This window comes from Echinops telfairi, unplaced genomic scaffold (genome assembly GCF_000313985.2).
Source record: "Echinops telfairi isolate 266 unplaced genomic scaffold, ASM31398v2 ScPeMD7_22;HRSCAF=79, whole genome shotgun sequence".
Classification (NCBI taxonomy): Eukaryota; Metazoa; Chordata; class Mammalia; order Afrosoricida; family Tenrecidae; genus Echinops; species Echinops telfairi.
Genome location: NW_022103919.1, coordinates 10,897,961 through 10,910,166, shown reverse-complemented (window position 1 = coordinate 10,910,166; position 12,206 = coordinate 10,897,961). Strand labels below are relative to the sequence as shown.

Sequence of the window (12,206 nt, the reverse complement as noted above, 5' to 3'; positions counted from 1 at the left end):
ATATTTTCTGTGTGTGTGTGTGTGTAAATGTAGGATTTCTATTTTGGGGGAGGCAGGAGCTGCTTGTATGCTTCTGTGTTCTCCCAAGTGACATATTTTCCATATTAAAGTTTTACACTCTATTAGTAGAGCGGGTGATAATCTTCTCTCTTCACTGCAGGGAGGGGTGGTCAGGAAAGGCCGATGTAGTTCACCCCTCAGCATTTTCTGTAGCCTCTCTTCTTCTTAGAGAAGACCAAGGAGAAAATGAAGTTGTTCTCGGAAGACCAGCAAATAGCCCTTTCATCCTCCTGGTAATGCTACATCACTAAAAGTTATTAGACTCTTACCAAGTCCTTTTCAGAGGGCTTTGTCCTTCTTTGCTAATTTGTTTTACAATATTCATTCCGGCGTATGTATTCTTATCTTCCACAACTTGCGTATGAAGAAACTAGAGGTTAAGTAACATGCCCATAGCCATGTAGGTAGAAAATGGTTTCAATCCAGGACATCGTAGGCCATTAAGCAGTAGACTGACCTGTCAGTCATGACAGTCACAAATATAATGCCAATACCAATAATTAGCTTTAAATGAGTTTTCACTATATTTGGCACAGGGCTAGTTGCTGTTAATCTTCCCCCAAACTGGGAACTATTGTAGAAACCATTTATCCAATATGGAAACTGACAAACTGCATGAAGATCACGCAGCTAGCAGGCGGTGGGACTTGAGTGTCCACTAGCTCTGTCTGACTTCAAAGCTAGCAAGTACAGATACAGAGAACTTAGCACAGGTAGACCCATCCTGGTCCATTTCTTGGTCGAAGCATGGGCTTCCCATTAGGGCTTCCCATGGGTCAGGATCCCTCACGACTAACTTATGACTCAGGGTCAAAATAAGGGAATCAAAATCTTGTTTGATTTTAGATACTGTCTTAGTTATCAAGTTCTGGGATAACAGGCACACCAAATGTCTATTGTCTATATTTCACAATACCAATATCAACATGCGCTTGATTAAAGGGGGAGAAAAAAAGCCCTGGAACAACAGAAAGGTTGGCTGGTAATTGGAAGGTTGGCAGTTTGCAAGCACCACTGAAAACATGGCCATCTGCTCCTGTCAAGAGTATAGCCCAGGAAAGACAAGACGGCCATTCTTCTGTGTCACATCGGGTCACTGTGACTTGAAACCCGTGGCAGCAGCATCCACTATTATTTTAAAAAGGATTCTATTGTCAAAAAGTTCACAACACAAATGATTTTATCGCAAATATTGTGAATTGCCACGATGTACACAACAAGTTAACAATTGGGGCTAATTATAAACAAGCGCATGTTGATATTGGTATTGTGAAATATAGACAATAGAGTTAACAACAGGCATACTTTGCCTGGTTCTTGGTATTCCCCTTGGATGCTTGTGTGCCTTCTGCATGGTTATTACGGTTGAGTGTCACGGAGACAATTTCAACGCAGGGGCTTCCTGTGAAGCAGTCTAACTGGTTCATAGCGTTTCCTAGTCTGTCTACTTAATGGGAGCAGATGTGAGATCTATCTTTCAAAATGAGGCCCACAATATTAATTCATGACCCCCTGAAAATGTGTGTTCAGTGAATATCTGCCTATCTATGAATTTCAGTGTGATGGCAGCAAATGGTGAATAATTACCCTGGAGTCTTTTTTGAGTGTCTTGGGGAGACAGCACATTTCAGCAGCAGGTTTTTGAAAACGTTGCATCACCTGGTCACTGTCATTCCCTTTCTTTTCACTTTGATTTTCATGGAGGGGGGGGAGCTTTTGTGTCAATGGGGCCTAAAGGAAAACAGTGTGCAAGTTGGTACAATGGTGCATTAAGGGTTCAGCGGGTGGGGTGGGGCATGGTATTTACAAGAGAGAAATGATGATAGCTACTGTGACTCAATGTGGGCACGGAGGTGGAGCTCGGTCTTATAATTCTTCAATAAACTATTATTTTACCAAGGAAAGGGAGCTGATGGGTGGGAAGTGTGTTGACATAACACGGGAGAAAATTAGAGTTTGTTCAAAATCGAGCTTTTGGAGTACAAAAATGACATGTACCTGGCTTGCCATTGAAGCCCTGGTGGTATAGCGTACTATGAGTTGGGCTAGTAACTGTAAGATCAGCCATCCAAACCCAACAGCTGCTTGCAGGGAGAAGAACGAGGCTAACTGTTCCCATACAGATCGACCGCTTGGGAAACCCAAAGAGCCAGTTCTACTCTGTCTTATAGAAGTCATGATAAACTGGAATCAACTTGATGGCAGTGGGGTTTGTTTGTTTACCTTGCTAAGTTTTAGGAAAGTGAAAGCTAATATGGTAGTGTCCATAGTCTAAACTAGCTATGGTTTGTCCTGAAGATTTGTACACATCCACATGAAGTTCATATTCAAACACTTCGGAATCACCTAATGCTAACCTGGGAGCCCTGGTGGTATAATGACTGTGGGCTGACCTGCTCATCACAAGATGAGCAGTTCTACACACTAGTGGGCTGCTCAGTGGGAGAAAGAGGAGGATTTCCACTCCTTTAAAGATTTGCAGTCTCAGAAACCCACGGGGGCAGTTGCACCCTGATCAAGGGGGTTGCTTTGAGTCAAAGTGGACTTGATGGCAGTGAGTTCAGGTTTCAAATTCAGAGGCTAAGGAGCCCCCCCACCCCCCCACCCCGCAGCAGTGCTGTCAGGTAAGTGTTGGACTGCAGACCTCAAGGTCAGATGTTAAAACCTGTGGGTTATCTACTCCCACAAAGATTCACTGCATCCGAAACCCTTCACAAGGTTGCCACAAGTAGGAATTGATTGGATGACAGTGGGGTTTTCTAAAGTAGAGTAGGACACCTCTCTACCTTTTCCTCATCTTACTCATCTCTAAAGTCCAGGCAGGCATCATTCTATCTGAAAACATTATTCCTTGACAGCAGTATTGGGCTTGGGGTGGAGCGGAGAGGGTTGGAAACACTACTCAGGAGGCGTTTTGATGGCAAACAAATAGGGTGCAAACTTTTGCAACAAGAGGAGAAAAGCCTTCTCTCATACCACGTATCATTCTTTGATCTCCAGCTTTTGCAGCGTCTTCTCCAAAGCAGTCCCCAGGAGGCTTTGTGCTTTCCGCCTCTAATTGCCATCCCAGAGGTCTGCAGAACCCTCCTACCACAGATTGCCCAGCGATTCCCTTTGACCAGAGTCAGTCAGCTAAAATTAAAGGGCTAGTGTGATCAAAGGCTGGGTGTTTACAGATTCAGGCTGGCATTTTTGTGGGGTCCTTCCTACTCTGGAACAGGGATGAGCAGGGAATAGGGAACTGCAGTGTTTGACCCCCTTGCAACCACAATAGAGCCACTTAAGAGCATGTAATAGCTTGTAGCCTCACCAAAGGCAACCTCTTGCTGTCTGACAAATACCACTTTGCTGGAAAGCATGAAGGAATCCATATTGCTCCTGTCGGTTTTTTACTTTCTCTCTACCACATTATGAAACTCACTCTAGCTTACAGATAGCTTGCAAGCTTAATCAATTCTGCTTAACTTCATTACCTAATGGTATATGTTTGCACAGTTGCACCTACTAAAGGGGAACTCTCAGTGGGTTCCCACCTCGGTGTCAGTGCGGGGGGGGCTGTGGTACATTCTACCTGTTTACCAGGCGAGGACACTAAAGCATAGAGAAGTTGAGTAAATATCTTAAAGCCAAGGTCAGCATGGGAATTTGAACCCATGCAGCCAGAGTTCAATTTTCTTTCTGTTACCTACTACATCACTGTCATATAAAATCAATAATTGGAAAGAAATAGTTTAAGCATTGCTTCTTTGAAATCGCTTAGCTCAACTCTTACGTACAGTTAAATCACCAAAACCTTGTGGCAGTGCCTCTATTGCTACAGTCCTCTTCATTAGGACATAAATGGAGAAAAAGGAGGGCTTTTCTCTATAGCCAAGTAGACTGCTTTCCGTGGAAACTCCCGATTTTCTGTTAAAGGACTGAGCTCTGTTACTACTTCTTTGGATTTTACTTAATGTCTTAGGATGGATTCCGTGTGTGTGTGTGTGTGTGTGTGTGTGTGTGTGTGTGTGTGTGTGTGTGTGTGAAGGAAAGGCCTCACACAGGTGTAAAGTGGGAAAACTCCAAATCTGTGGGTCAGAGGTTAAGCCTTCTCCTTAGTGGGGTCGGTGCAGGAGCTGATGAACCCTGGATTGGCAGGCAATATGGTAGACCACTGGCAAAATCCAAAAACACTAGAGGCTGATCAACCCACAGGCAAGATCCAGACCCAGCACTCCCTCCACCCCACCCTCCCACACACAGAGTAGAGCTTTCCACAGCATCCTTTTATATTGTGAGCAGGCCACAGATTCAGGGAGATCTCATCATAAAAATATGCCATAAGTAAGGCCAAACCATGGGGGATAATGGCCCAAATGATTTGACACAAAACTTTAACTGTTTTGCTTGCTTAACCTGTAAAATGAGGTTATAAAATAGAATCTACTTCCTGGGGGCTGTTATAGACATAAATTAAGTGCTTAACATAATTCCTGACATAATTCCTTAACTCTTTTTCTTTTCAATGTGTATTCAGCAATCCCTTGTAGAAATAAATTGTGATTCCTGAGGATCCTACTGTAATTCAGATCTCAGGACAAGATTAACCATCCTTGGAGTTTGATAATTACCTGTCATGTTAGACCAAACACACACACACACACACACACACACACACACACACACACTTACTCACTCACTCACTCACTCACTCACTGTCATAGTGTGGATTTCCACTCAAAGTCACCTTATAGGACAGGGTAGAACTGCCCCTGGGACTGTAAACCTTTACTGGAACAAAGTCATCCCAGGTATCACATGATAGAAAATGAACCCACTGTGTCTTGGGTCTACTAAAGTGCCAGTGTTTAACAGGAGATAATCAGACACATGAATTACATAATCGAACCAATTGTAATGATGAATATACAATTATTTTTAATACGATTGTACTATGGAAGTGTATGCTATATGAATTCTAACTCAATAAGGTTATGTTTTTATTTAGTCATCTGGCTTCCATCAGTGGACTAGCTTTTCTGCAATATTTTCCTCCTATCTATGGCTCAGGATAGAGCCCTGGAAAGGAAAAGGAGCCCTGGTGGTACAATGGGTTGTGCATTGGCCTGCTAACCACAAGGTCAGCAGTTCAAATCCACCAACATCTCTGAGGGAGAAAGGTGAGGCATTCTGTTCCAGTAAAGCTCTACAGTCTGAGAAACCCCGAAGGGCAGTTCTACCTTGTCTTGCGGGGTCATTTTGAGTAAGAATCCATTCACCCCATGGCACTGTTTGTTTGGTGTGTGTGTGTGTGTGTGTTTGTGTGTGTGTGTGTGTGGTGCAGCATGTGAGGAAATTATCAAACTCCAGAGATGGTCCATCTTGTCCTCAGATCTGAATTACAGTATGATCCCAAGGGATCACATCAGCTCCCACCCCTTCCCACTCTGCGCTGTGCTTCAGAGTGGATACTTATCAGGACCAAGGGCTTTCCTCTCTCTTTGAGTTAATTAGAAATGGAGAACAGGTATAGTCACTAGGGAGGAACAAAAAAGGAAAAAAAAAAAAAGAAGTAGCATACCCATGCTCTGAGGATGCACATTTCCGCTGCACCACAGCAGTCCCTCAGTGCCTGCTCACTGAGGTCTGAAGGCTGGAGCAGGTGTGGGAGATCCCTGGGGTGAGGGCAGAGGCAGGAAGGGAAGTGCCCTCTCCCTAGCCCCCTCCCTACTCTAAGGAAAACATTCCTATTCTACTTTCACCTCCAATCCTTCAGCTTTCCTCCCTCCCACACCAGGAGTCCTTGGAACTAAAGTGCCCTGCAGCCCAGCAGCCCTCTGAAAGCTCTCCTGAGACAATGGTGGGGGTGGGGGTGAAGGGGGAGGAGCGCCCACCTTTAGCCCCATCCTAGATGGAAAGCCTCCCACAAGGCACCTTAAGGGTTACCATTTCTTTTGCAGCAAAAAAAAAGAGGGGAGGAGGGTATTAAGTGGCTTTTCCAAAGGGACTAACCCCAAATTGAGAAACTGTCATTTTTTAAATGAAGTCAAATAGACACCCAATTACATTACTTTCTATGAAAAGCCAAAAAAAAAAAAAAATCCCAAACAAACACCCGCCCCCCACTGTTCACAGTGTGTGCACGCAGGTGACCCCATGTATTTGCTTATCGACTTGCCAGTCAATCATCTATATAATCTATATGCCACGGGGAGGGACGTCAATCACAGTTACTAAGAAATTCCTCGAACACCGCCGGCCAAGATCTCTTTTTACTATAGATCCGCCTGGGCATAGCTCTCATTTGATCGCACAAATGCCAAAGGAAGGATTTCTCAATCTGGTCTTGGGAGCATCCCTGTTGCCCAGGTCCTAGCCCCTCCCCTGGTGCCTTTTCCAGCTCCGCAAAGATGCTTTGTGCAAGAAAGTGCAAGTTGCCCCTTCTGGCTGGATTGATGGTTCCCTGTGCACTCCTCCTGACGCCCCCCCACCCCTAAAGCCAGCTAGCAAAGCAAATGGCCAGGGTCTCCTTGGTCGCCCCCCTCTCTTCCCCCTCCCCCAACGCAGGACCTGCATCTGCCAGGAGGAAAGCCGGAGAGGGAACGCGCATTCCAGAGCAGGCTGCTCCGACTCCGACCACAGGCTGTTTGGTACAGGCGGCTCCTCTCCTTTAAACTGGAGCATCCCCTCCCAGGAGCAGCCACTCCATTCCGCCGCATTTGCTATGCAGGCTGCAGGCAGAGGGGAGGTGGCTTCCTTAAGAAGGTTCAGTGGCTCAGGCATTGCCAGTTGACTAGTCGCCCAAGTTCCGGGAAGCCTGTGCCCTAAGGGAGTGTGCAGGTGTGGAGGTGACCATGGGGTGCCAGGGCCCTGGGGGACCGTCTGGGCTCTAGGTATTGCTTGCGTTGGCGGTTTCTGGTTTGCCTGCTGGAATTTGGAAGGGGTCATGCATCAGACTGACGCTCCTCGACCCCTGAACTGGACTATCCGGAAGCTATGCCACGCAGCCTTCCTGCCATCTGTCAGACTTCTTAAGGTACTGTAACTTGCTGCTTTCAATAGTTCTCGTTTTTTTACGTTTCTGCTAGGCATGCCCAACTTCCTAGTTGCGCTGGCACGCATCTTTTGGGGAGCTCAAAGGCATGTGGTTCTGGCGCTGTGCTGTCCCCTCCACCTGAAGGGGTTTCTCCATGTACCCCCTCTCCACCCCAGGGAGGAGGGGGTGTATTGAGCCATTCTTAAGTAAGAGGTTGTGGTCTCAGGAAATGCGCTTCCTGAGAGAACCATCCTGCAGATAAAATGAAATCCACTTCCAGGAGAGGTTGATTAGAAGCAGTCGTGGTATGAAATCTCTGATGCCCCTGTATGTGGCAGTTTTTTCTTTCTTTCTTTCTTTCCCCCTAAAACCTTCCCTAGGGAGGCTCTTCGACCCACTTTCCCTTTAAATGGAACCTGAGAGAACAAAGGAACCTCCTCACTCTATGAGAAGCCCTGTGTAGTTAGGTGGTTGGGCAGGTAAAGGCAAACAAAGAGTGACTTCTTTGGGTGCCCTGGTTTGGTTTGGTTTTTTTCAAAGGAAGAAAGGTGTGTTCATTTGTCTCCCAAGTGAAGGGAGAGGTAGTGGTCCAGTGTGGTGCCCTGCCTGTCAAACATGCCTCCAGCTCTCTAGCTAACACTCACTGCCTCGCCTCAGAGTCACACAAAGAAAGGTACCACACCTGCGCTAGCATTGTCACCTCGTGTCTTGTGTAGAATTGCACACCTTGTGTAGCAGCGCTTCTTGTTCTAGAAGCCAAGAAATGAAAGGCAATTCATCTCCAACATCTGATTTTGAGGAAATGAAGTATCCCGAAAGGAAAACAAATGTCTTTCCCCATGAGGAGAAAGATGGGTGACGCTTCTTTGGGAAAAGTATGTTATCTCTCTGCATGGTCCCCCGATGCTTAAAGTGGGAAAGCACATTTCCGTATCACATATGGCATTTGGATATACTTGCCACTGGACATCAGTCTCACGGGCTACCCCAGAGGGAGGCTGGATTGGCCCTGGGTGAATTACACTTCTATCTCTGTTTCCAGGGGCTGTGTTCTGGAGGGTTAAGTTTGATGCACACTATTCATTTCCATTCAGCTAACCAATCCACTCTCAATGAGTTTTCCTTATCCTGTTAAACACAAACCAATATCAACTTTCGCAAAGGTTGCCCCCAAGCGCTGTTCAAGTCCCCATCTTATGGTTGTCATGGTGATTGCTCACTTCCCTAAGGAATATTTAGGAGGAAAGGCAGGATTGGGCATGGGGAAAAGAAAGCATCTTTGGTACAGTACTTTGACTGTAGTGGGATGTGTGTGGCAAGGCGCAGAAAGAGTGAAAACAGAATTAACAAATGGATGCAGTTTTCTCCAGAATCAGCAGTGAATAAAAGAGTCTGGAACCCTCTGTGCTGGAAAATGAGGGTTAAACTATGATCATTAAAACTGACTCTGAAAAAAAACCCCAAACTGATTCCGGCAATCCCATGTCAAACGGGAAGCATTGTCCAGTTAAAATCATTCATTGGCTGTTTCACTTACATAATGGCTCTCTAAACAAGTTTTATTAACAAATATTCTCATTTTTAAAGGAAAAGGTCATTCATTTTTTAGTTGCCACAAAACCATCTGACGAGTTTCTATTTGATATACTTTACTTACATTTTGAAGAGCTCAGTCTACTATTCACCTTATTTACCAAGAGACATTGTCAATATGCCACCAATTTAGTCATAGTCCTATAGTTCAATCCTGTTATTTTTTATTGGCATGCTACTTTATACAAATGACCGATTAAATGCATTCGTGAGCATCCATCCAACCCTCTCAACATTCAAAAGATGGGCTGTATTTTACAAGAGAACTTTCCAAATGACATCTGAATTTTTATAGACTATGGCTAGGCTACAAAACTAAATATTGAGCCCATTTCAGACCCTTTAAAACAAAACCCAGTGTTGCTACATTCTTTTGGAAACAGAAAAACAAAAAAAGACAGTTACTATGATCCACCTTTTGGATTTGACGGTTCTCTCTTTCCCCACCCCCACCCCCTCGGTTTGTGCTGTCTTAGCTAAGCTTTGCTACTTACTTCCTACGTATTCTTGTTCTGCCTTTTTCCCTTTCAAGTAAAATAGTATTTTATGAATAATGAGTTGCATCTTTTGGTCAATTTTCTTCTTGGATTGGTGTATAGGTTGAATATTAGACAAGTCATTCTGATTTTTCATTTGTTGCTTTCTGCTGTCTTGTGCTGTGCCTCCTCACACCCCATTATACTACTGTGATTGATGGGCTCTCTGACCACCCAAGGATCTATTAAAATTAGAAGCTTAAAAACCCAATTTTCCTACCCAACAGGTAATTTCTGTTCCTTCTCCAAGCATTGCTCTAATGGGATATGCCCTCTCCTGGGCTTGCCTTGTCAGCAAAAGCAGTACAAGGCAGGATGGCATGATTAGATTTGGCTAAACTCTAATCACTCACCCTTTCTGACAGAATGAGGTAGAGTCTCCCTGTCCTTGTCCTTCCCTAGAACGTGGGTTTCTTTGCTGACTTACTTCAGTACTGTGCTAATGTTTAGAGATGGCTTCATAATCCTATTTCCTATATTTCCATTTCCTAAGAGACACAGGATGCTGAAGCATTAGAAGGAGAAAGCTAACATCTGAAGCATGAATTAAACCTGGTGACTATTAGAACATACATAGTATTCCTTCTGGGGGAAAAAAACCCACATTTGTTATTTTGTTCTTCTCACCGTGAATTCTGAACTTGCCAACAGTTCAGATTTGCATTTGGAAATAGCAATTGCAAGCGGATTTCCGGATCCGCATATGGCAGTGATAGCCAGAAGACAGAGGCTGTTTTCAAACGGATAATTTTTAGATGGGACACTTTCCAAACTCTGTGTCTATTGTTGTCAATGGCTTCTCTCTTATGTGTTTGAAGATGTAAGCTGACTATTAACCACAAAAAGTCAAGTTTATTTTAGGGACAATGTTCTCAGCATACTTCAAAATCATTATCAGGTCTGGTTCTGACATTGTTTTATTTGGGAGATTTTATTTTGGGAACTTCTGTTGCATGTGAAAAGTCATTTTTAGAGCACAGAGCTTCCTTTGCGCTTCTGAGGATTGAAATCTTGGTGTGTTTACTAAAGAGAAGACTTCTGAGAAAACGGGTTTCCTTGAGAACTTTGTGTTGGACAGACAAGTGAACTAAAGCCACTCTATTAATAAAGACCAAATGATCGGTATCATGTTAGAATTACCAATGTTTGACATTAAGTCAGCATTGGCATGGCTTTTCCCACTTTAAAATAATATCAAAAAATCATAAAGAAATTATATTGTAATATAAACCGTGGATTCTAACCCTACTTGTGTTCCAGCTGTGTAACCTGGTGGTAAAATATTTAACTCTCCATAATTTGGGGTCTGCCTTATTTCTTGATTTATTTTTATGTAGGGCTTGGTCTTAGCCTGATTTTAACTTAGTGCTGGGATGTACTTTGATAAGCCACAAGCCTACTGGGCTTCCTGGGCAGGCAGCGACGAGTCCTTGGGGGGAGAAGCAGCTAAAGGGGATGGAGTATGACAATGCAGAAGTAAATGGAAGGAAGGCCCATGGGAACCAGTGTGAGAAATGACAGCCTTTGATCCTCATCCTGAAACCAGGAGGACTACCACGAAGAGGATTTTAGCAGGAAGGTGGCAAGCGGCCTCTGACTGTCCTGGCTAGATGGCATGGCAGTGGGTGGGATTTTGAGTGACTGGAAGCTGAGAGACTAACTAGATGGCTGAGAACCTAGACAAAGGAAAAGTAACGGAAGCAAATGATGGCTAGTGGATTGGTTGTGGTTGAAGGAAGTATCTAGAACAACTTCCGTCTCTGTCTTTGCTCTCTGATGGGACAGCAGGACCTGGTCATGAAAGAATGGCAGGGATTCTTGCTTGGTGGACCTGCTTGAGTAGTTAGAGAGGGTATTTCAGCTTTAACTCCAGTGGGACTCAAACAAAAGTAAAAGAACTGTTTCCATTCTTTTGAGGAAGGTGAGAACTTTTGAAAGTAAATGGCATAGAATTAGTAGCATCCTGTTTCACGTTCCCAGATTAAACTTTTGTTTTTGTGATGCACCTTTTTGTAGCATGATGTACAGAAAATTCCTCTTTCTCTGGAACGTATTTAAAAAGGTCCCCAGCCATTTCTTTTCTCCTTTTTGTCTTTTATACTTTCTACAACACAGAAGGGGGAATGAAAGTAAATTCAATTACACAGGAGAGTTACTAGAAAGAGCAAAGGGCAGGTGGGGCTTCAGCTCAGCTCCCAATCTGTCCATGTGCCCCTGCCTTCTATGTTGACCAATTGGTCCCATGCAGCTGTAACAATGCCCACTGTGTTGTCTCAGAAGCACAGCAAGATCTTAACAACCAAATGGGATGGTTTTGTTTTCGACAGTTGATACCCGCCATTCTAGACACTGAGCATATGGGAGTTTTCTTCTGTGTGTGTGTGTGTGTGTGTGTGTGTGTGTGTTCCAAAAGAAAAGCATTATGTTTAATTCATTTTAGTAGTATTTGTTATGCATCTCGACCCCAAGCTCCTCCTTTCCACACTGAGAATTCCAAAACTGTATGCAATAATGAAAATAATATCTGTAAACTATAATGTTTGCTGAGCCAGGACAACTCCTTACTGGACTGCATGTGAATGAGTATCCGTGACATTTTGACAAGAGAGGTAAAATGCACCTATTTTATCTGGACACTTAGGTGAATCATCGTGAAAGAGGTCAGGGAACTTGTGATGACCCAATTCTCTGACCCAAAGTGCCTTCAAGATGGGAAACCTGAAGGGAAAAATAACACTGCTTTTAGGCCAACAGCGCATGATGAAGTAGGACTCTAATGGTTACAAATAAAGAAACTACAACTTTTCCACGTCCTTAGTTGCCAGCCTCAGAAGAGAGAGAGAAAGAGAGAGAGAGAAAGAAAGAGAGAGAGAAGAGAGAGCATGTGGCCAAACTAAAACCCAAGAGAGATGAAAAACTGTCTGGTCTGTTTCAAATGGTGCCTTTGTCCCAGGCTGCTGAAGAGTGAACCATGTGACTTGCCTTTTTGTGAAATGTTCCTC

The 12,206-nt window shown here is 44.1% G+C and overlaps 1 protein-coding gene across 1 annotated transcript in view; it reads left to right on the top strand.

The window, feature by feature from the left end:
- Window positions 1-6,905: 6,905 nt before the first annotated feature.
- The window catches only part of LOC123521514 (transient receptor potential cation channel subfamily M member 3-like), a 386,500-nt gene continuing 381,199 nt past the window's right edge, over window positions 6,906-12,206 (top strand). Inside the window, exon 1 of the mRNA XM_045288617.1 lies at window positions 6,906-7,075. Within this exon, the coding sequence (XP_045144552.1) occupies window positions 6,986-7,075 (90 nt within the window). The 5' untranslated portion in view covers window positions 6,906-6,985. The remainder of the gene's footprint in view (window positions 7,076-12,206) is intronic.